Source organism: Xenopus laevis, chromosome 7L (assembly GCF_017654675.1).
Source record: "Xenopus laevis strain J_2021 chromosome 7L, Xenopus_laevis_v10.1, whole genome shotgun sequence".
NCBI classification, from domain to species: domain Eukaryota; kingdom Metazoa; phylum Chordata; class Amphibia; order Anura; family Pipidae; genus Xenopus; species Xenopus laevis.
Genome location: NC_054383.1, coordinates 6,156,364 through 6,180,356, shown reverse-complemented (window position 1 = coordinate 6,180,356; position 23,993 = coordinate 6,156,364). Strand labels below are relative to the sequence as shown.

General features: G+C 42.0%; 1 protein-coding gene across 3 annotated transcripts; it reads left to right on the top strand.

Annotated features, from left to right (window-relative positions):
- Nucleotides 1-15,178: 15,178 nt before the first annotated feature.
- Nucleotides 15,179-23,592, top strand: c3ar1.L (complement C3a receptor 1 L homeolog). Of its 3 annotated transcripts, none has more exons than XM_041568326.1 (3): nt 15,179-15,249; nt 20,808-20,936; nt 22,060-23,592. In XM_041568326.1, the coding sequence occupies exons 2-3, from the start codon at nt 20,853-20,855 to the stop codon at nt 23,149-23,151; spliced, it is 1,176 nt and encodes a 391-aa protein (XP_041424260.1). In that variant the 5' UTR covers nt 15,179-15,249; nt 20,808-20,852; the 3' UTR covers nt 23,152-23,592.
- The last annotated feature ends 401 nt before the right edge of the window (nt 23,593-23,993 follow it).

Here is a 23,993-nt window from a genome sequence, read left to right as displayed (position 1 = left end):
AATTCCAAGATATTAAGGGATACATGTGCTGTTAATATGAATGAATTATGTTACAACAGCGCCACCTGCTGGTCAGTTTCCCACCAGTCTGACCAGCAAGTAGTCAAGGAAGTTGTCGGGAGAAAGAAAGAGGCTGCTCTGATGTTCTTCTGCTTAGGAAAGATTTGAGAAAGATTTTTAATTTTATTCCTCCTGAGCAGAAGAGTATAGATACTCACATCAGGGATAATATGAGAGGAGACTATAGATACTCACATCAGGGATTATATGAGAGGAGACTATAGACTATAGATACTTACATCAGGGATAATATACACTGAGGGGCACATTTATCAAAGGTAGAATTTTGAATTCATGTGAGTTTTTAAAAACTCCCTTAAACTCCTATAAATTCGAAATTCGACCAATCGAAATTTATTTTAAAAAATCAAATTTTTTAAACTGAATGGAATCGACCCCAAAACTCTCTTGAATACAATTTGAATTTGAATGTCAGGAAGGCTGCAAACAACTCTCCCATTGATTTAAACAGCAATTCGGCAGGATTTAGGTGGCAAATAGTTATATTCGAGTTCTTAAAGTATAATAAATCTCGAAAATCTAATTTTTTTAAAAAAAACCTTTAATCTAATTTGAATAACTTCCTAGTCGCATTTGACAGTTTTAACCATAAACAACTGGGACCCTTGATAAATCTGCCCCCGAGCATTCCATGTGCAATGTGACAATATTCCTGTGGATGTTGTATATTATAAATAAAACTTTTTGTATTTATTATGTTTGTTCTATTAATTCATTGTTCTGCTGTACAGTGCTGCGTACATTAGCCCTTATAAATAAAAACACACATCAGTGGATCAGCCAAACTGTCTGATGTTTGCCGAGTGCATTTGCGACTTTAGGGGGAATTTTTGGTTGAAAGAGAACCACGGAAATGAAACTTCCTGTTCCTGAAGAGAATGAGAAACAGAATGACAAAAATAAGATTAAAACAGCCACAAAAGAACAAGTTACAGTGGTGTGAAAAACTATTTGCCCCCTTCCTGATTTCTTATTCTTTTGCATGTTTGTCACACAAAATGTTTCTGATCATCAAACACATTTAACTATTAGTCAAAGATAACACAAGTAAACACAAAATGCAGTTTTTAAATGAGTGTTTTAAATGGGTTTTTATTATTTAGGGAGAAAAGAAATCCAAACCTGTGTGAAAAAGTAATTGCCCCCTGAACCTAATAACTGGTTGGGCCACCCTTAGCAGCAATAACTGCAATCAAGCGTTTGCGATAACTTGCAACGAGTCTTTTACAGCGCTCTGGAGGAATTTTGGCCCACTCATCTTTGCAGAATTGTTGTAATTCAGCTTTATTTGAGGGTTTTCTAGCATGAACCGCCTTTTTAAGGTCATGCCACAACATCTCAATAGGATTCAGGTCAGGACTTTGACTAGGCCACTCCAAAGTCTTCATTTTGTTTTTCTTCAGCCATTCAGAGGTGGATTTGCTGGTGTGTTTTGGGTCATTGTCCTGCTGCAGCACCCAAGATCGCTTCAGCTTGAGTTGACGAATGGCCGGACATTCTCCTTCAGGATTTTTTGGTAGACAGTAGAATTCATGGTTCCATCTATCACAGCAAGTCTTCCAGGTCCTGAAGCAGCAAAACAACCCCAGACCATCACACTACCACCACCATATTTTACTGTTGGTATGATGTTCTTTTTCTGAAATGCTGTGTTACTTTTACGCCAGATGTAACGGGACGCGCACCTTCCAAAAAGTTCAACTTTTGTCTCGTCGGTCCACAAGGTATTTTCCCAAAAGTCTTGGCAATCATTGAGATGTTTTTTAGCAAAATTGAGACGAGCCTTAATGTTCTTTTTGCTTAAAAGTGGTTTGCGCCTTGGAAATGTGCCATGCAGGCCGTTTTTGCCCAGTCTCTTTCTTATGGTGGAGTCGTGAACACTGACCTTAATTGAGGCAAGTGAGGCCTGCAGTTCTTTAGATGTTGTCCTGGGGTCTTTTGTGGCCTCTCGGATGAGTTGTCTCTGCGCTCTTGGGGTCATTTTGGTCGGCCGGCCACTCCTGGGAAGGTTCACCACTGTTCCATGTTTTTGCCATTTGTGGATAATGGCTCTCACTGTGGTTCGCTGGAGTCCCAAAGCTTTAGAAATGGCTTTATAACCTTTGAAATTGAACTCAGGTGTGATAAACCACATTTAAGTTATTTTTTAACAAGGGGGGCAATCACTTTTTCACACAGGCCCATGTAGATTTGGAGTTTTTTTTCTCCCTTAATAACGTAAACCTTCATTTAAAAACTGCATTTTGTGTTCAATTATGTTATCTTTGACTAATAGTTAACGGTTTTTGATGAGCAGAAACATTTAAGTGTGACAAATATGCAAAAGAATAAGAAATCAGGAAGGGGGCAAATAGTTTTTCACACCACTGTATTTGTCTCAAACACCCAATCCCAGCCGAGCAGAAGCTACTGGTTGGATCCTGCCCAAGTTGAGCTGAGCTGGCAAGATTTATAGGGTTTATAAGAGTACCAGGGATGCACCAAATCCAGGATTCGGCCTTTTTCAGCAGGATTCGGCCGAATCCTTCTGCCTGGCCGAACCGAATCCTAATTTGCATATGCAAATTATCGGCGGGAGGGAAATCACGCGACTTTTTGTCACAAAACAAGGAAGTAAAAAATGTTCTCCCCTTCCCACCCCTAATTGCAAATTTGGATTCGGCTCGGTATTCAGCCGAATCTTTCAAGAAGAATTCGGGGGTTCGGCCGAATCCAAAAAAGTGGATTCGGTGCATCCCTATAGAGTACATTGCTATTAAATGGAAAGTGAGGGGGGGGGGGAATAAAAAGGATCTGAAAATTGGCCAAAGAGAACAAAATAATGATGCAACACCCTGGGAGCAAACACATCACAATATCAGAACCACAACTGAATATGGACTGGTGGAAAGTCATGGGAAATAAGGAAGTTTAAAGGAGAATGAAAGGTCTATTTCCTTTAAAAATCCGAGGAACGTGTCAGTATCAAGTAAATGTGGCACCTGGAATAGTTCCAAAGCCGCCCCCAGCCCCTGCAAACCTGCATTTACCCGACCCTCCTAAATGATCTTCTGTACCGTTTCAGTGATGCTGGGCTGGGGGGGCGGTGCAATCCTTCCATTGGCTGATTACGAACAGGAATTCAGCCTATGGAAGGATGGCTCCGCCCCCAGCCCAGCGTCACTGAAGCAACGCGGAAGATCCGTTACTAGTGTCAGCTGGTCTGCTGCGCAGGTTCGTGGGGCTGAGGAAGCTTTGCGGGGAACTATTCCGGGTGCCACGTTTACTTGATACTGACACGTTCCTAGGATTTTTATAGAAAGTGTCAGTTTTGAGGGTGCCAAAAGTGATTATATTTACCTCACTCCCCGGATTGGTGCTCCTATTAAACTGTACCGGCCTGGGGTTATTCCAGTGAGTACCACAGAGCGATCCTTTACCGGCTTCTTCTTTCTTCATATTTCTGCATGCGCAGTAGAATGAAATAGCGACGTCTTCGTTAAAGTCAGTGGCGTAACTACCGGGGGAGCAGGGGTGCGATTTGGCCAGGGCCCCCCCGGCAGCTCACACGCCACGATTCCCGGGCGGTTCTGGGTGTACGGAGGGGGCGGGGGGCCCGGCAGCGCGTCCTGCGCCCTCTCTAGTTACGTCACTGGTTAAAGTTCGGCTTTTTGCGCTACTGTGCATGCGCAGCCGCACAAAGGAAAAAGAAGAAGCTGAGCGTGGTGCTCACTGGTATAACCCCAGGCTGGGTATATACAATCACTTGGCGGTGCGTAACTTTTGGCATCCCCAAGTAAAGAACTCCTTTCCTTCTCCTTTTAAATACCACCTACATAAACTCAAGGACTTGGTGGGAAAAGTACTAAAAGATGAATAAACCATAGGGACGAGGCAGCAGCAATTATGTTCTGATGAACTGACTGAAAACAAACATCCCATTGGTTGCTGTGGAATAAGGTATATCCATTGAGCTGCTTAAGAGCACCCCAGCAGGTATTTCACAGGTAAACCAATAGAGCTCCATCCGTGCTCCTCTCATTACAGAGCTCAGTAGAGCAAGAAACACATACAGGTTTTGTGAGGAGCATCTCAATAATTCCTTGGTGGAGTCAGTGGCTACCAAGTCTAACTGTGACTCACCGTATCTTGCGAAGATTCTCTCGTTTTCGACTTAGTCCCTCACTATTGCTTTTCCTAATGCAAACTTCTACTTCACGTATAGAGACCCCAATAGAGGTCCTCCCTGAAACTGTCCCATCTTATTCCCTAACACTGGTTGACCAACTTCACTGACATCATTCAGCCTTCTTCTTCCTCAGCCAACTTTCCTCATATTAATCTGTTTCCTTCTCTATCTTCTTCTGAGGCATTATTGTGACTTCTAACCTGGGTCTTACTGTCTTCCTTTTTATTCGTCACTGCCTTGTCTCATCCCCCGATTCTCTTCTATCTACTTCCTACTTCCACAATTCAGCCTCCTTCCCTGACACTATTTTTCCTTCTTCACCAAAACCATTGACCCACCATTTCTGTTAACTTCCCAGCCTCCAACTCTCTTCCGTTTTCCGTACACAATGCAGGTCGAATTTTAGAGTCATGTGAATAATATACTCGAATGTACTCACAACTCGAATGGGAGCTTATTTATTTTAAAATTCGGAGATAAAAAATTAGATTGTGAGAGGTGGAATCTGAATCGAATTGTACCGGAACTCCATGTCAGGAAGGCTACTAACATCTTCAAATGGTTCAACCGACCTCTGCCATTGGCTTTTACATGAACTCGGCAGGTTTTAGATGGCGAGTTATCGAATTAGAGCGATTTCAAGGGTCGAGTTATGATAAATCTTGTATTTGAATTCGAGTTGGTGGTTTTAAACTCAAAATTGTGAGTTTTGACCAAAAAGACCCAACTCAAAAATTTACCATTCAAACCGTAATTATTCTGCCACTCTCTGTCCTATTTCTCTGATACTGTTTTGCCCACTACTAATTTTTGTTTGTTCCCAAAAGTATTTGGCAATTGGTACTAAAGCAGAAAAACCTTCTTCCCCATTACAGTTCAGCCTCTCCCCCAGTCACTATATTTGCCTTTTCTGAAACACAGTCCTTTCCTTCTGCTCCAAACAATCTCACCTCTTTCCCATACACTCAATACAAGATACTGGTCTGGCTCTTCCATTTACCACAACTGTGCCGAAAACTCAATCTCAAATTTTAATATGTCTGCCCCTCTGGATATGGCCAAATCCAAATACTCCAAAAGAAAAAGATTTGTCCAGATCCCAAACCAGGATTTAGTGCTTCCCTAAGCATTTGTAATCACAACTATGTAATATTTACTATACACATAAAATCCATGTACTCCATAGAAGGGTTCGAGAGATAGCCTCTTGTTTACACATTTTGTTCCATTCTCTGATACTGTCAAGGATTAGGTAGGGGGCGCTGTGGAGACTGATGGGGGAAGGGTGAGTCCTTGAGGCAGGAGCTGTATGTGCCTGGGGAACATGTAAAGGGAAGGCAAGAACAGGTTGATGAGGGCGAAGAGTCAGACTGGAACAGGTTCAGAGCGGAACAGGATGGAGAGGGCGAAGATCAGGACTGGACTAGACAGGAAGAAGAGGGCGACGACCCAGGACAGGAACAGACTGAATGGGACAGGACGGTGCGGGCGTAGATCAGATCAAACTGGGGATAGAGTGCAGAAGGCGACTAGAGCAGGATAACAAGAGAGGACAGGAAAAGGCAGGGCAAGATGTAGAGCGAGATGAGTGGGTACAAGGCAGGGTCAGGAAGCAAGAATCAGGAACAGGCGAGGCAAGGTCAGTACAAGGTGAAGTCAGGGAAAGATACAAGGTGGAACAGGAAGCAGAAATCAGGAACAGGCAGGGGTCAGGTCAAGGTCAAGGCAGAAATAGGTTAAGGCAAAGTGGAAGGTAGAACTGGAGCAGAACTGGGAGGGAAAGACCAGGCAGGAACTGAACAAGGAAGGATAAGGAGGAAAGGTTCAAAGTAGGACAGAACAAGGCAAGGCAAGATGAAACCCTTCGCTAGGGACAATGCCACACTGCTAATCTGGGAAACAATGCTCTGGCAAGGAGTGTTCGGAGGGCTGGCCTTAAATAGGGCAGAGTCAGCCCTGATTGGCTGACTGCAACCAATCAGACTGCTGCTGGGCTGGGGCTGCTGAGGCCAGGTAACATATAGTGAGTAACCCTACGGGCTGCTCACCTGGCCAAATGGTTAAGGTATTGAGCCAGAAACCCAAAAGTCCCCGGCTGAATCCCAGCAATACCTGACAGATACTGGCAGGGCCGCCATTAGAAATCACGGGGCCCCGTACAACAAAATTTTTGGGGCCCCCTGGGCCCCGCCCACACTGACGACCAAGCTCCGCCCCATATCCCGCCCACATCGCAGTTAAAAGACCACACAGACATCAGCGCTAAAAAAGTAACCCCCCCCCCACACAAGTTGTAAAAAGCTATTGATGGTCAGGGCCCCCTTATAAAAAAAATTGGGGCCCCAAAAAAAAAAAAATTAAAATTTTTTTTTTTTTAAAAACATTGGTGGCAGGGGCCCCCTGTTAAAAAAAACTTGGGGCCCCAACAAAAAAATGTAAAAAAAAACTAAAAAATAAACAAACATTGGTGGCAGGGGCCCCCTTCTAAGTTAAAAACAAATTGGGGCCCCAAAAAAAAATTTGAAAAAAAATTAATTTTTTTTTGAAAAAAAAAAAACATTGGCGGCAGGGGCCCCCTTATAAGTTAAAAACAAATTGGGGCCCCAAAAAAAAAATTTGGAGAAAAAAAATTTTTTTGAAAAAAAAAAAATGGTGGCAGGGGCCCCCTTACAAGTTAAAAACAAATTGGGGCCCCAAAAAAAATTTAAAAAAAAAATAAATTTTTTTTTGAAAAAAAAAAAAAACTGGTGGCAGGGGCCCCCTTACAAGTTAAAAAAATTTGGGGCCACCAAAAAGAAAATTAATTTTTTTTTTAAAAAAAAACCCAAAAAAAAACAATGGTGGCAAGGGGCCCCTTACGAGTTAAAAAAAAAATTGGGGCCCCAAAAACAAAAGTTTTAAAAAAAAGATTGGTGGCAGGGGCCTATAGAATATTAAAATAATACATTGGTGGCCAGGGGATTAAAAAAAAAAAAACACAAACTGGTGTTCAGTAGAATTGAACTCATGGCTTCAGTACTTCAACTTCGCCTCCTTTCGTGACTTCGGGTCTTTTCACCGCTTCAGGACTTCGGCTTCGGCTGTTTTCGTGACTTCGGGTCTTTTCGGCGCTTCGTGACTTCGGCTTTTTCCGTGACTTCGGGTCTTTTCGTCGCATCGGCTTCGGCTTTTCGGCACTTCCGCATTCGGCACTGAAGAGGCAAGACGTACGGCTCGGGCGCTCGTAAGGGGGGCCCAGATCTTCAAAAAAATGCAGTGCTGCCGGGCCCCCCTTCATGCCCGGGCCCGGTACGCTTGTCCCCCCTGTCCCCCCCTGATGGCGGCCCTGGATACTGGTGGTTATGGGAAGGGAATGGCTACTGGAAGGTCCCTAATTATCTGACACTCACTGCAGCTTAGCACTGACAATGGACTTGTATGTTGTATATGAAGACAGCTGGGCTTTTTCTGATTATTGCGCTTATGAGACATAATCAAGTTGCTGTTCCCTATTCTGTGTCATTGCTTCCCCTGCACTTCTGTGCGTCACACTTATTATTTAACCCTTCAGTTAAAGTGCATGGCTGACACCAACCCTAATTACAGGCACTGATACATCACTTCCTAATTACGTCACATTACGTCCTGATCAAACACTTATTTACAATATTTCATCTTTTTGCCCTTACAAAATAGAGAGATGAGCCACCTGCTTTCTGTTTGTGTTTTCATAATATTCATTTCAAGGGGTAAAAATGTCAGCCTCTTCCATAACTTGAGGTGTAACAATTTCCCTATTGCTTTTGCCACAAACCCCTTGTCGTTGCCCATATCTGTTTCTGTTCAAAGCCCTCGTTGCTGCCTCTTTAGTCCATAGCAATCTAGTTCACAGCATTTCCAGCCCTTTTTTGATTTTCAGCTTTATTTATCCTTTAAATAAGACATATTATGTAAAAATCAAAAATGTACCAGTGCATTAAGGAAAGTTAAACTAAAGAAGTAGCTAGAAATGTTGTACGTGATGTTTTGTGCTTCTGTACCAGCCCAAGGCAACCACAGCCCTTTAGCAGTAAAGATCTGTGTCTCCAAAGATGCCCCAGTAGCTCCCCATCTTCTTTTCTGCTGATTCACTGCACATGCTCTGTGCTGCTGTCACTTACTGAGCTTAGGGAGCCACTCACAATATACAGTACACATAGAATAGAAATGTCACAATATAAGGCTGATTAGTAATTAATACAGATAATTACTACATGGCAGCACAGGAACCAGTGCAATTAGCATCAGAATTGAATAATCAGCAAACCTGTAGCATCAGCTTATATTACAGCCAGGGAAGCTCATTTTCTGCTGGATAATTAGTGACGAGCCCTAAGCTTAGCTTCTCAACAGCCAATCAGAGCCCACTGAGCATGTGAGTGTCACAGACACTTTCCAAGATGGTGACCCCCTGTGACAAGTTTGAAGTCCTGGATCATTGCTGCTATTGACAAGCTCAAACTTTAGCCTCGTGCAATAAGTTCACTATGTGAAAAAACATGGCATTTTTAACCCTATTCATAGTGGCAGAACTACCGGGGGAGCAGGGGGTGCAAGCGGGCCAGGGCCCGCACCCCCTCAGGGCCCCCCGGCAGTCCGTTCGGCACTGAAAATGCTGCTAAATGCGGCCGTACGGAGGGGGCGGGGCCCGGCTTCGCGTCACGCACAAGGGCCCGCCCCCCTCTAGGATCGCTTCTGCCTATTCATTTTTAGGGTTTAGTTCTCCTTTAAAGGTGAACCACCCCTTTAAGGCAGAGATAGGACCTTCCTCCGAAGTGAAATTCCACCCCTGAGGCCCCACAAATCAGAGGATCACTGGACAAATGTACAGACATGGTGTAAAAGTACAAATTACAGTTATTAAATGTATTTCACATATATATTGAAATATTGATGGTGGGAGTTGTAGTCCAGCAACATCTGGGGTTAAGTATCACATGTTTCTGTGTATGAGACCACAGAACAGGCAGAAGAACGAGTGTGAATCATGACTTGTTATTTATACTGTAGCTTTCTGGTAACTGTACCGCAGATTTCCTCGCTATGGGCAGAGCCTGCGCTTTATATATAGGGTGTCATGAGATTTTATATGAAAGGTGCCACATATTCCAGGGTGCTCAGTATATGAAATGTATTATTTATTATTTATTGTCAAATATATGTTGCAAATCATTGTGTTTTCACCCACAATTATATACCCTTTTTGTAATAATCGAATTCTGTATCCCCCTCTCACCAAGCCGTCTCTCTACGAGCAGGAGTCAGTCAGAGTCAGATTTGTTTTGCATTGGCAATGTAACTACAGCGGAATAGTGATGAGCGACTTTATTCACAAGCCATGGATTCGCAAATTCTGAATTTCACTATGTGTGAATTCATTTGCAGTGAAAAAAATGCCTATAAGAAAAAACGCCCATTGACTTCAATGCGTTTGGAGAAAAAAAATTGCCATAAAAAAAAAAAAACGCCCATTGACTTTAATACATTTGGACCAAAAAGTTGCCATAAGAAAAAAACGCCCATTGACATTAATGCATTTGGAGAAAAAAAGTTGCCATAAAAAAAGAAAAACTTCCATTGACTTTAATGTATTTGGAAAAACAAGTCACCATAAGAAAAAATGCCCATTAACTTTAATTTATTGGGACAAAAAAGTCGCCATAAGAAAAAAAGCCCATTGACTTTAATGCATTTGGAGAAAAAGTCGCCATAAAAAAAAAAATAAAAAAAAATGCCCATTGACTTTAATGCGTTTGGAGAAAAAAAGTTGCCATAAAAAAAACGCCCATTGACTTTAATGCAATTGGACAAAATTAATTTGTTTGGGCTCCATAACGTAGTTAGAGCTAACAGACTTCATGTAGAGGGACACAGGAGCACAGGGAAGCAGAAGAAATATTTAATAATTAATAATCTTTATAAAGATTATAAAGATCTTTATATCAGCTTCAATTCACATGACTTGGGGCAGCTGGGAAATTGACAATATGTCTAGCCCCATGTCAGATTTCCAAATTGAATATAAAAAAATCTGTTTGCTCTTTTGAGAAATGGATTTCAGTGCAGAATTCTGCTGGAGCAGCACTATTAACTGATGTGTTTTGAAAAAAACATGTTTTCCCATGACAGTATCCCTTTAAGATTGATTAATCCCATTCACTGGTTTCCTACACTGATTTCAAAATCACATCTGTGTCCTTGTGATTACTGGCATGTCTGGAGTTAATGTGTTTATTGTCCGTTTTCTGCAGTGATCTTATTGTCATGTCTGGAGTTAATGTGCTTATATTCCATTTATACAGTGATTTTACCGGCATGTCTGGGATTAATATGTTTATTTTCCATTTCTGCAGTGATTTTACCGGCATGTCTGGGATTCATTTGGTTATTGGTTATTGCTGATCACCGCACCTTCAAGGACATGAGGGGGCAGATTTATCAAGGGTCTAATTTCAAATTTAAAAAGCTTAAAATTCGACCAACCGAAATTGATTAAAGAAAAAAAATCGGGTGAATAATCCGTATTTGTTCGAATTCGAATCGTACGAATTGAAGTAATACTTCCCCAAAAAAAAAAAACGTTGATTTTTCAAAGTCCACCAATTGACTCCAAACAGAAGGTCCCTCATAGGCTAAAACAGCGATTTGTCAGGTTTTAGACGGCGAATGGCCAAAGGTGAATTTTTAAAGAGACAGTACATGATAAATTTCGATAATTGAATTTGGACCATTCCCTAGTCGAAGTGCACAAAAATTAGCTCAAAATTCAATTTTTTTTTTAATTCGAATTTTCACTTTGACTCTTGATAAATCTGCCCCCAGGTGTATAATCTTTAGTTGGTGCCCTGGCCAAGACTGCACTCCAGTGTTTTGGGGCTTTGTTCTTAATAATAATAATAATAATAATAAGGGGAGAACAGAGAGAAGGGAAGTTGGGTCATTAGAAGAGAGAAGCACAAGATAATGAATTTAAATGAAGTTGCAAAAGACATAACAGGAAGCAGAGAACTGACAAGCTGAAAAGTTGGTTAGTGGAAAAATGGAGAAAATGGAGAGTAAGGGAATTCTTAAGAAAGGGGAAATGAATGAAAGAGAAAAGTGAAGACGAGAGAGAGAGAGAGAGAGAGAGAGAGAGAGAGAGAGAGAGAGAGAAAAAAGAAGGAGAAACAAGTTGTTAGTCCATTGCTCAGCCCATAGTGGCTAAATTGTTCCTAAGCTTCCAGCCTGGGTCAGACTTACTGGCAATAAACAACCAGTGCATTTGTCAATTAAGCCTGTTCTCAACCCGTTTTAAGAGCCGTGTTTTCATTGCCCTCAGGGGACAGATTATGGTTTCAAGAGCGACCCAGCACTGTCCGAGTAGGAAACTAGTAGGATGTTAGTCACACCTCATATGAATTGGTTACACTTGTACCCTGAGTGCAACATATTCACACAACTGACAGTCACACAACTGACACTTCCCCCAGCTTCAGCTTGGTGAGTTAGTTTACATTCTGCATACTAATTAATAAGTAAATATAAATTAAATGCCTAATTATACCTGGGGGCTGATAACCTACAAGGGTGTGCTGCGGTGAGGGAATGCACTGGCTGGCTGCAGAGTTGTATTGGGTTTGAAAGGGATGCAGTGGAGGGGTGTCTGTGCTATGTACCGCAATGTTCCTGGGGTTATGTATGAAGCATTGGAGGTACTGGAAAGATCCCATAAAACTATGGCAGCATAGGTATTCCCCTGTACTAAGCACAATTCAGCAGAAACAGTCCCCTAAGTTTGCTCATAGTCTGTACAGAGAGATCCCATAAAACTATGGCAGCATAGGTATTCCCTGTACTAAGCACAATTCAGCAGGAACAGTCCCTAAGTTTGCTCATAGTCTGTACAGAGAGATCCCATAAAACTATGACAGCATAGGTATTCCCCTGTACTAAGCACAATTCAGCAGAAACAGTCCCTAAGTTTGCTCATAGTCTGTACAGAGAGATCCCATAAAACTATGGCAGCATAGGTATTCCCTGTACTAAGCACAATTCAGCAGGAACAGTCCCCTAAGTTTGCTCATAGTCTGTACATAGAGATCCCATAAAACTATGGCAGCATATGTATTCCCTGTACTAAGCACAATTCAGCAGGAACAGCCCCCTAAGTTTGCTCATAGTCTGTACAGAGAGATCCCATAAAACTATGGCAGCATAGGTATTCCCTGTACTAAGCACAATTCAGCAGGAACAGCCCCCTAAGTCTGCTCATAGTCCCCTTGTGTGTTATATACTGAAGTAAAGTGCTGTGTTACTTGCTTTCATTGAAAATTTTTTCAGTTTCAATGAAATGTGAATATGGAAATTCACTGGTTTCTGTAATGGGAATACGCCATTTATTAATTTCTTCTAAATGTTTATGGGTGGAGGGTCCGTGGATTTCCTAAGTAAATATTTGTTTACAAAACCTGTGTCAGACTGTGGAGTTCAATGTGAGCCCCTCTGTATGGGCCAAACACAGAGACCTCCCGGTAGCAGCCGTTCCCTGGTACTAAAGTCCAAAATCTCTCAATTACAGAGCAGGACCAGATTACGTGAAGGAAGGTTCCCCCCTCCTTCCACCTATTACAAGTGTCTGGGGCCCCTGTGTATATTCATGGTAAGGAATTAGGGACATCCCGGGGATCTCAGTTCAGCACAGAACGATCTTACACTGCAATATTTATTCTAGAATATCTTTCCCTGCTTGTCAAATCTTTGGGTCTGGCAGGGAATTGATTTTGGAAAGCAAGTGTCTGTAGCAAAACCACATGTATGGGGTAATCTGCCTTCTTCCCAAAGTACCTGGAATGATTTCAGATCAACATGGTCAACAATGTCAGAAAGTTTTTTTTAATGCCTTGATCTGCCCCTTACCTACTCTTGATCTGACCATGATGTGCCCTTGATCTGCCCTTTACCTACTCTTGATCTGACCATGATGTGCCCCTTACCTACTCTTGATCTGACCATGATTTGCCTTGATCTGCCCTTTACCTACTCTTGATCTGACCATGATGTGCCCTTGATCTGCCCCATACCTACTCTTGATCTGACCATGATGTGCCCTTGATCTGCCCTTTACCTACTCTTAATCTGACCATGATGTGCCCTTGATCTGCCCCATACCTACTCTTGATCTGACCATGATGTGCCCTTGATCTGCCCCTTACCTACTTTTGATCTGACCATCATGTGCCCTTGATCTGCCCCATAACTACTCTTGATCTGACCATGATGTGCCCTTGATCTGCCCCATACCTACTCTTGATCTGACCATGATGTGCCCTTGATCTGCCCCATACATACTCTTGATCTGACCATGATGTGCCCTTGATCTGCCCTTTAACTACTCTTGATCTGACCATGATGTGCCCTTGATCTGCCCCTTACCTACTCTTGATCTGACCATGATGTGCCCTTGATCTGCCCTCTACCTACTCTTGATCTGACCATGATGTGCCCTTGATCTGCCCTTTACCTACTCTTGATCTGGCAAGAAATGAAAATTCACTGCTGCACACCACTTACTTGCATGTAGGGTGCATTCAATTTGTATTTGCACCTGAGGAAGGGGTTTGTCCCCAAAAGCTTGTGCCACAATGTCTGCAATAAACAAGATGAAGGCTAAAGCCTGTGTGAATTGGTGTGCTCTTCCCCTTACACAGCTTGGCTACTCTTGATCTGCCCATGATGTGCCTATGATGTGCCCTTGATCTGCTCTTTTTCTGCCCATGATGTGCCCTTGATGTGGCCATAATCTGTCCGTGATGTGCCCTTGATCTGCCTATGATGTGCCCTTCATCTCATCTTTTTCTGCCCTTGATGTGCTGTTTATCTGCCCATGATCTGCCTATGATGTGCCCTTGATCTTCTCTTTTTCTGCCCATGATGTGCCCTTGATCTGCCATAATCTGCTCTTGTTCTTCCCATGATGTGCCCATTATGTGCCCTTGATCTGCACCTTGTGTGCCCTTGATTTGCTCTTGTTCTGCCCATGATGTCACTAACTGAGGGAGGTGCTCATTTCCACACAAGTTTGTTTCCAGAGATGATCAAGAGTTTGCCTTCTTTTTTCTTGCGTCTTTTTAACGAGGCTAACCATTGTTCCTTATTGGTGTTTTATCTTTATTTTAGAGTGTGTCACATGACTGTACTCCCGCGATTCTCATTGGTGCATGAGGTGCTACTTCTCTCAGTGGATATTGGCTGTAAGAGAGTGAATGTGTGAGTTCTGCACAAAAAGACAGAAAGCAGCAATGTGCATTATCTCAGGGTTGCCCAAGTGTAGGCCCTTGGTTGGGATGTGGTCCCGCAAGCTATTTTTATAGCCCCCTGCCTGTCTGTGGGCCCCATAGACTATTGGGTATGACATCTGTGGAGAGCGCTGCCCTATCATATTGCATCTGCACTGTCTATAATTTATTATTATATCATCCAAACTCCACAACCGTATCCCCCTATGTATGGTCTCCTTCATGGAGCACAAAAATCCCTTTTTTTCATATCTGTGAGTTTCATTTTGATGAATGGATATTGCTGGGCTCTTGTTACTAAACAGGTGCCATTATAGGGCTCATTTAGTGTTGCAACGTGCAATTCGCCATGTTTTTTACCCACAATGCAGCATCCCCCCATCCCAACATGGCACAATGCAATTCTTGTGTCAAATGGGTCGAAACGAACACAACTACAGGTCCGTAGTTTGATGAAATGGACGAAATGCAACGGAGTCACTGCCCTAGAGACCAACGGGTGTCACCATAACTAATATGTAGTTTTTTTTAATTTTTTTTTTAATCTTCTTTATAAAATATTGATGATTTAGTCACGTTATAAGTAAAAAAAAAAAGAGGAAGGATGTTGTACAAACCCTTAAATACACAGAGGCTTATTGTGTAACAGCGGAGTTTCATCCCACATGTCAATACAGAACTTGTGTTCTGGTTCCATCTCTTGGACTGGTAAGTGCTGCTTGCTTTATTCATCTCCCCAATTTGTATAAGGCAGTGCCCCCCTAATGTGGGACTGGACCAGGGGGCTTGGAGCAAAGACAGGGCAGGACTCAGACTGAAGGCCAGTTAGGCTGACAGTTGGGGAAAATGCCTATTTACTCTCCTGATAGGTCAGTTCAGGTGAGATTCTGGGTTAAAAACATATTTGCTGTTTTAGATTATTGTTGTGGCTGAATGAATGATAATTGCCAATACAGGTATGGGACCTGTTATCCAGAATGCTCGGGACCTGGGGTTTTCCAGATAGCAGATCTTTCCGTGATTTGGATCTTCATACCTTAAATCTACCTGAAAATGAAATAAACATTAAATAAACCCAACAGGCTGGTTTTGCTTCCAATAAGGATTAATTATATCTTAGTTGGGATAAAGTACGAGCTACTGTTTTATTAGTGCAGAGAAAAAGGAAATCATTAAAAAAAAAGAAATAAGTAATTTAGGTATGGGACCTGTTATCCAGCTCTGGACCGGGGGTTTTCCGGTTAACAGATCTTTCCATAATTTGGATTTTCATACCTTAAGTCTACTAGAAAATCATATAAACATGAAATAAACCCAATAGGCTGGTTGTGCCTCCTATAAGGATTCATTTATCTAAGTACAAGCGACTGTTTCATTATTACACAGAAAAAGGAAAGTATTTAAAAAAAAATGTGGATGATTTGGATAAAATGGAGTCTATGGGAGATGGATAATGGGTTTCCGGATAACGGATCCCATACCTGTACTTGTATCCCTGGGGTTCCTGACCAAAGGCTGCTCCTTCAAGTGGGACTTGAACTAAAAACGTTTGGCAAGTACTGGTGAAAAAGTGAATGCAACACTAGCTCCAAATCTACAGACAACCAATCAGAAGGTTGCGTGTACCCGTCTCTTGACCAAGTATCACCCAGAACTACTGGTTTTATAGATAGAACTTTACATTTACAAACATAGAGTTTCCATTCATAAGTCTGAAGGTTGACTAGTATGGGACTGAGGATAGTGGGTATAGTGTTCTATAAGTGTTCTTTATTGTACACAGTACCATATGACACCTGCTATACATGTATCATTGCAATACAGGTACGGGATGCGTTATCTGGAAACCCATTATCCAGAAAACTCTGATTTACAGGAAGCCATAGACTCCATTTTAATAAAATAATCCGAATTTTTAAAATTGATTTTCTTTTTCTGTGTAATAATAAAACAGTACCTTGTACTCGATCCCAACGAAGATCCAATAAATCCATATTGGAGGCAAAACAATACAATTGGGTTTATTTAATGTTTAAAATGACTTAGAGGGTTATTTATCAATGGTCAAATTTTAGAGCTTTGTGAATTTTTTTTAGACCTCGAATGAACTTGAATAAACTCAATTGGTTTCTAATTTAAGTAAAAACTTGAATGTAAAAAACCTGAATCAGTGTAGTCGGGGTAAAAAAAACTCAAATACTCAAATTGATAAAGTTTTCGGGAAAAAAAAAATAGAATCGCCCGAGTTGAACCTATTATTATCTTCATATCTTAAAATGGTTCAAGGGACCTCTGCCATCAGGACCGCCATCAGAAATCACAGGGCCCCATACAACAAAATTTCCTGGGCCCCCTGGGCTGTGCCCACCGCTAGCCCCACCTACAGGTCCGCCCTCCCCACCCCACAGGTCCGCCCCCCACCACACAGTAAAAAAACAAAAAAAATATTGGTGGCTAGGGTTCCCACATGTTAATAAAAAATAAAAAGATATTGGTGGTCAGGGCTCCCCATAAAAAAACATTTGTGGCCAGGCCCCCCATTAAAAAATATTGGTGGCTAGGACCCCACATGAGAAAAAAAAAATTGGTGGCCAGGGCCCCCACCCACACATTATAAGAAAATTGGTTGCCAGGGCCCCTTAAACGTCCATACCTTCTCGAAGTCAGCAGCTCTCAGAAAGATGGGGGGCCCGGCTAATCAAGTAAGTGTGGCGTGGCAGGGCCCCCCTTACCCTCGGGGCCCCCTACAACTCTCCCCCCTGATGGCTGCCCTGTCTGCCATTGACTTCTTCATGACCTCAACAGGTTTGTATTTTCAGATTAAAGCTATTTCTAAATATTGAAAAATTAAGATTTTTTTTTTTTTAAACAAAAAATATGAGTGATTTTGACCAAAAAAATAACCTCAAAAACTCTTTTTTTTCTGTGAAAAACACATCTCTGACCTTAACAAATAACCCCCTTAATGTATGGGTATTCAAATTACGGAAAGATCCCTTATCCGGAAAACCCCAGGTCCCGAGCCTTCTGGATAATTGGTCCCATACCTGTACAGACTTTGTGGCACATTCAAACCAAGGCAGAATTGGGGTCCTGAAATCCTAAGTCACAAAGAGCATCGGGAGAACTTACCTTTAAGGGGAACTCAGTCCACAAAAATGGTACATTTGCCTAATGAAAGAAAATACCATTCCAAGCAACTTCCCAATTTACATTCATTCAACATCAATGCTTTGAATTTTAACCAACAACAATGCTTGAAAGCAGTATCTGTCTGCACTGCTGGTTCTGAGTCTTGAATCAATGTCACCGGAGCTAGCTCTTCTCCAGCCAAGACTGTTAATCATCGAGCTTCTGCTACTTTCTTTCTTTGAGTCAGCACCAGCAGTGCAGTGAATAGCAAGGAACTGCTTACAGTAGCAAATGCTAAATACGAAATCTGTTTAGGATGACATTTTTTTTTAACTATTGCAATGTTTCCTTTAGGATGGAGTTCCTCTTTAACCTGACAAAGTAACATAATAAATAATGAATAGACAAAGAGATGAGAAGAGAGAGACCGTATTCACTGGTGCTGCTCATTGTTATATAAAAATGATTTCTATAGTACTGGGGAAGTTGTGTATAACACCGAATTATAGGGGAACATTTCATATAAACTTCATCTCATGGGAATAAGGAAGTGTCTTGATGGAATCAGTAAAAAAAGATTCTTTACCGTCTTGGAAATAATTAAGTTATTCGTCACTATCTGTACATGCAGCTTAGTGTCAGAGACGGTTATTTTAACAGACAGTTGGCTTTAATACATTGTATAGGCAAAGTAGTAATCATCAATGTATCTGCCCAAACTGCCAGCCTTTCACATTGAAGGCACCTGCTCTTCACCAGGGTTTATTTGCACCACTACAGAAAATCACCACTTATCTACACCCCAGAATCTCCCCGAGAGGCGCAGACCGCTGCCGAGGGGGAAGTGAAAAGTAAAGCAATAGGAAAGTGGAAGTTTGGGGTGAGTAGAAGACAGGGAAGTCACTCAACTGTTCAACTGGAGCAAAATAGCAATGGAAAAAATAGCCAGAAACATGAAGGGCAATTGGTAAATGTGGAAAACTAACAATCCTCTTTGGAAAAGGGAGCATTCACCCCTGTAATTCTGTGAGGCTTAGGGATAGGGATAATAGAATAAGTCATGGCAGCCAATCAGCAGTTAGCATTTACCGATCTACAGCAATTTCACTGATAAAAGCAAGAACCTGATTCAAAAAGACCAACCAAAATGAAATCGAAACATTTTTTTGCCAAATAGGTCCATTTTCAAACGAATTTGAATCATTCGAATAGTAATAGCGCAATAATAGCGTAATAGCGCATTCGAAATGTACGATTTGACTTTTTTTCCAAAAAAAACCTTTGATTTTTCAAAGTCCACCGATTGACTCCAAATGGGTTCTAGGAGGTCCCCCATAGGCTAAAACAGCAATTCAGCAGGTTTTAGATGGCAAATAGTTGAAGTCGAGACAGTACATGATACATTTCGACTATATCCTAGTCCAAGTACACAAAAATAAGCTTGAAATTCAATTTTTTTTTATTAGAATTTTCACTTCGCCCTTTGATAAATCTGCCCCTAAATGTGTAGCCTTACAGAGCATTTGTTTTTAGATGAGGTCAGTGACCCCCATTTGAAAGCTGGAAAGAGTCAGAAAATCAAGGCAAATAATTCAAAAACTGTAAAAAAACAAAAACAAATAGAAGACCAATTGAAAAGTTGCTTAAAATTGGTCATTCAATAACATAATAAAAGTGTGAACCACCCCTTTAGGGTAAGGACACACCTGGCGATTCGGAGAGATTTATTCGCCTGGCGACTAATCGCCTCTTCTTTGGGGCGACTAATCTCCCCATACGGCTTCCCCCATGTCTTCTGCCGGTTATAATGAAAAAACGCCTGCGGCACGGCACACGCAGTGATTCATATTCTGAAATCGCCCAAAGTTTCCTCTTGAGGCAACTTCGGAAAACGAAGAGCCGCGTGTGCCATGCCGCAAACAATTTCGCATTCTACCAGGCAGAAGCCGTTCGGGGAGATTAGTCACCCCAAAGATGAGGCAATTTGTTGCCAGGTGTAACCTTAAGGCAAGTAAACCCCAAAATAAAGTTTTGCCCAACATAAGAAAATAAGCTTCTAAGCAACTTCCCATTATGTATTGCTCATTCCCAGTTAAAGTGATACGTAAATGTCATGACTACTGACTGTTGCTCTCGTTCAGCCAAGGCCGGTCTGTTCCTCAGCGGTTTCCCTTAATTGTTTCAAAATTTAAACCACCAGTGCAAGGAATTGGGTGGAATAATACTGGGATTATAAAGAAAATGCTGCGTTATGGTTAAAATAACTTGGCAAATTGCTTTTGCATTTGTAAATGAGCCCCTTTTGTTCTCCGTCTGGTACTATAGGGGGTCTTCAACCCTCGCTTTGCTCTTGAGGCGTGACAAAGAGGAGGGAGTCAGGTAGTGTGCAGAAATGATACGTGTCTGGAGTACCTGACTGGGGGTCTCGGGGGGCACATGTAGGGGCATGTCTGGGCAGGTTTTCATACATCCAGGTGATTATATTCCGTGTCTAATTGGGGGGAGTCAGTACAGCAGCCGGACTTGCTGAGGAATCATCTGAGCTCCTCTTCTGTTCAGGGCTGAGACATTTCTTTAGGATTCTGATAAGGAAAATTTGAGTCATTCCCACTTGCTGGTGAGGAGACAGAGGAAAAGGTATGTGTGATATTGCTTGAACACGCTATGGTACATACACGCTACATACGTGCCATTCTTTGTCATGTTGTCTTGCAATGTTTTTATCTTTTCTCCATTTCGTTGTGATTCTTCCTATTGTCTTCTCTGATTTTGTTTCTCATTCATGATTCGCTGATGTAAGGGGATGACAAATATATATAGTGAATAAAGTACCCCCTCTTGTAAAATATAAGGATATTATAAGTTTCATGACTATATAAAAGTACGAGGCCGAAGGTCATGGAACTCCGAGGTGACTTCTAATATCCTCATATTTTACAACTGGGGTACTTTATTTATTATAATACACAAGTTTCAGAGAGTCATGTGACAGAAATGACATCAGAACTCTCCGTTTATAACTGATGACATCAGAACTCACCGTTTATAAGGATATAATTTACAAGAGATTCATGGCTTTTGTGGATTATAAGAAGATATTTTGCTGAGGCTTCTCTCTCTGTCTCTCCGCACAGACATCCCTGTACCTGGAACAGTCGACTCGCTGAACAGTAGGAGCAATGTCCCTTAATGAACAGTATGAGGGAATGGACCAACCTGCTGCCTTCTACTTAGATGTGAATGGATCACAGCCGTATTTGGAGGTAATTATTTCCAGATCTTCTGCTTGATATGAACTGATTTATACTTTATACTTCCTGCTCATAGACATCAACACGGCAGCCCCCCACCCCCAGCTCCTTATACCCCTATCTCTCCTGAGCATTTGTACAATTTCCTAAATGCAAAACAGAACATCTTCACAATATACTGATAATGGAAGTTACCTCTGAGTTCAGTGACTTCTAATATCCTTATCATTTACAGTAGGGGGTACATTATCTTTTATAATACATGAGTGATACTCAGAGTTCCCTGTATAACTCAGCCTGCAGCCTTGTGCCTTTATATGGTCACAGAACAACCCCTCAGTGACTTCTAATATCCTTATCATTTACAGTAGGGGGTACATTATCTTTTATAATACATGAGTGATACTCAGAGTTCCCTGTATAACTCAGCCTGCAGCCTTGTGCCTTTATATGGTCTCAGAACAACCCCTCAGTGACTTCTAATATCCTTATCATTTACAGTAGGGGGTACATTATCCCTTATAATACATGAGTGATACTCAGAGTTCCCTGTATAACTCAGCCTGCAGCCTTGTGTCTTTATATGGTCTCAGAACAACCCCTCAGTGACTTCTAATATCCTTATCATTTACAGTAGGGGGTACATTAACCCTTATAATACATGAGTGATACTCAGAGTTCCCTGTATAACTCAGCCTGCAGCCTTGTGCCTTTATATGGTCACAGAACAACCCCTCAGTGACTTCTAATATCCTTATCATTTACAGTAGGGGGGGTACATTATCCCTTATAATACATGAGTGATACTCAGAGTTCCCTGTATAACTCAGCCTGCAGCCTTGTGCCTTTATATGGTCACAGAACAACCCCTCAGTGACTTCTAATATCCTTATCATTTACAGTAGGGGGTACATTATCCCTTATAATACACGAGTGATACTCAGAGTTCCCTGTATAACTCAGCCTGCAGCCTTGTGCCTTTATATGGTCACAGAACAACCCCTCAGTGACTTATAGTTGTAATTTGCAGTAAGGGACAGAGCCTGGAACCCCACAAAATGAACCCCAGAGCTGTTAAACGTATTGTTACCCATCATTTATGCAGCATGATTAGTGACGCTGAGTATCTTTACAGGTATCCAGCACGCTCCTGGAAATGAATAGGAGCTACATTGGCAGTGGCGTTGCAGAGATGGATCACTATAGCCCTGAGTCAGTGGTGATATTAATAGTTATGGCCGTGACCTTCATTGTGGGGGTGCCTGGGAATATCCTTGTTATTTGGGTGACCGGCATCAAGATGAGGAGGACAGTGAATACGGTCTGGTTTTGTAATCTGGCCGTGGCCGATCTGATCTGCTGTTTGTCCCTTCCGTTCTCAATCGCCAACGAGCTCCTCCATTACAAATGGCCAAGTGATTTGGTCTCCTGCAAGTTGTTGTCCTCCATCATTATCCTCAACATGTTTGCCAGCGTCTTCACTCTGGTGGCCATAAGTGTGGATCGCTTTATTCTAGTCGTGAAGCCCGTGTGGGCCCAGAATCACCGCAGTGTTCTCCTGGCTTATCTCCTGTGCTTGTTCATCTGGCTGGTGTCCTTGCTGTTGTGCCTCCCCGTGTTCATGTATCGGACAAGCGTCCTGGATGGTAACCACACCTACTGCAGCTACAACTATAACGACCAGGAGGAGGATCAGGAGGAGGATGCGGACTACAATTTTTCAGAGGAAGGTTATGGTAACGAATATGGCGGCCATTATAGTCACGACGAACCCTCAGGTCCTCATCCTACTTCTGTAAGCATCACTATCACCCGAGCTGTTTTTGGCTTTTTCTTGCCTCTTCTCATTATCCTCTTCTGCTACGTCCGACTCACCGGGAAAGTCCAAAGCGGGCGGTTTGCCAAGGTGGGCCGAAAAACACGCAAGGTGGTCATTGCTATCGTGCTGGCATTCGGCGTGTTGTGGGCCCCCTACCACATCATTGGAATTGCCCTTGAGTTCTCCGCCAGTTCCGTCCTATCACGTCTCGACCACTTCTCCCAGGCGCTAGCGTATAGCAACAGCTGCCTCAATCCCGTCCTTTATGTTTTTATGGGTAAGGACTTCAAGAGCAAGATGTCGCAGTCAATACGGGGGCTGCTGGAGAGCGCTCTTAGTGATGAAGCCACAAGGTCTACAGGGGCTAGCAAGAGCAGAGAGAGTGGTCGTTACAGCACAACATTATAGCTGGAGATATATATATGGACTAGACTGTGTACGACATTATCAATATGGATAATATTTAGCCCGATTATCATGACAGAGCAGTACAGACCCGAGTTTGCTCCGCTCAATATTTGTGTGATAAGTTAGTGGTTAACATAGGCCAGGGGGGTTATTTACTAAACTCCAAATGCAAAAATCGCAAAGAATGCAAGATTTTTTTTTATATAAAATCAGACTTTTAGAAAAAGCATGAATTTTTGGGAATTTGTTAAACCCCGAGGATGGAAAAGTCTGAATCTGAAAATCCGGCATCTCAGACCTGTCGAGGTTGCATATAAGTCAATGGGAGAAAGATTTTTTGATGTGCGCTGGGTTTGTGCCATAGCCCGAAGTTTTTCGAGAAAATCCGATTTTTTTTTACCGCAAAGCAAATTTTCAGGAAAACGTAATAATAAATAAGAGTAAAAAAACCTGAGCGGATTTGATCGGAGTTTATAGCAGAAAATATTGAGATAAATTCAGACTTTGATAAATAACCCAAGACTTAGGTGGTTATACAGGTATAGGGTCCCTTATCCGGAAACCCGATATCCAGAAAGCTCCGAATTACGGAATGGCTGTCTCCCATAGACTCCATTTTATCCAAATAATCCAAATTTTTAAAAACGATTTCCTTTTTCTGTGTAATAATAAAACAGTCGCTTGTACTTGATCCCAACTAAGATATAATTAATCCTTATTGGAAGCAGAACCAGCCTATTGGGTTTATTTAATGTTTAAATGAATTTATAGTAGATTTAAGGCATGAAGACCCAAATTACGGAAAGATCTGTTATCCGGAAAACCCCAGGTCCCGAGCATTC

What these genes read in the sequence shown, in the direction of transcription:
- c3ar1.L (XM_041568326.1), top strand. Translation starts at nt 20,853, where the DNA reads ATGTCCCTTAATGAACAGTATGAGGGAATGGACCAACCTGCTGCCTTC. An exon ending in GATCACAGCCGTATTTGGAG is followed by an intron (nt 20,937 to 22,059) that starts GTAATTATTTCC and finishes GTATCTTTACAG; the next exon opens with GTATCCAGCACGCTCCTGGA.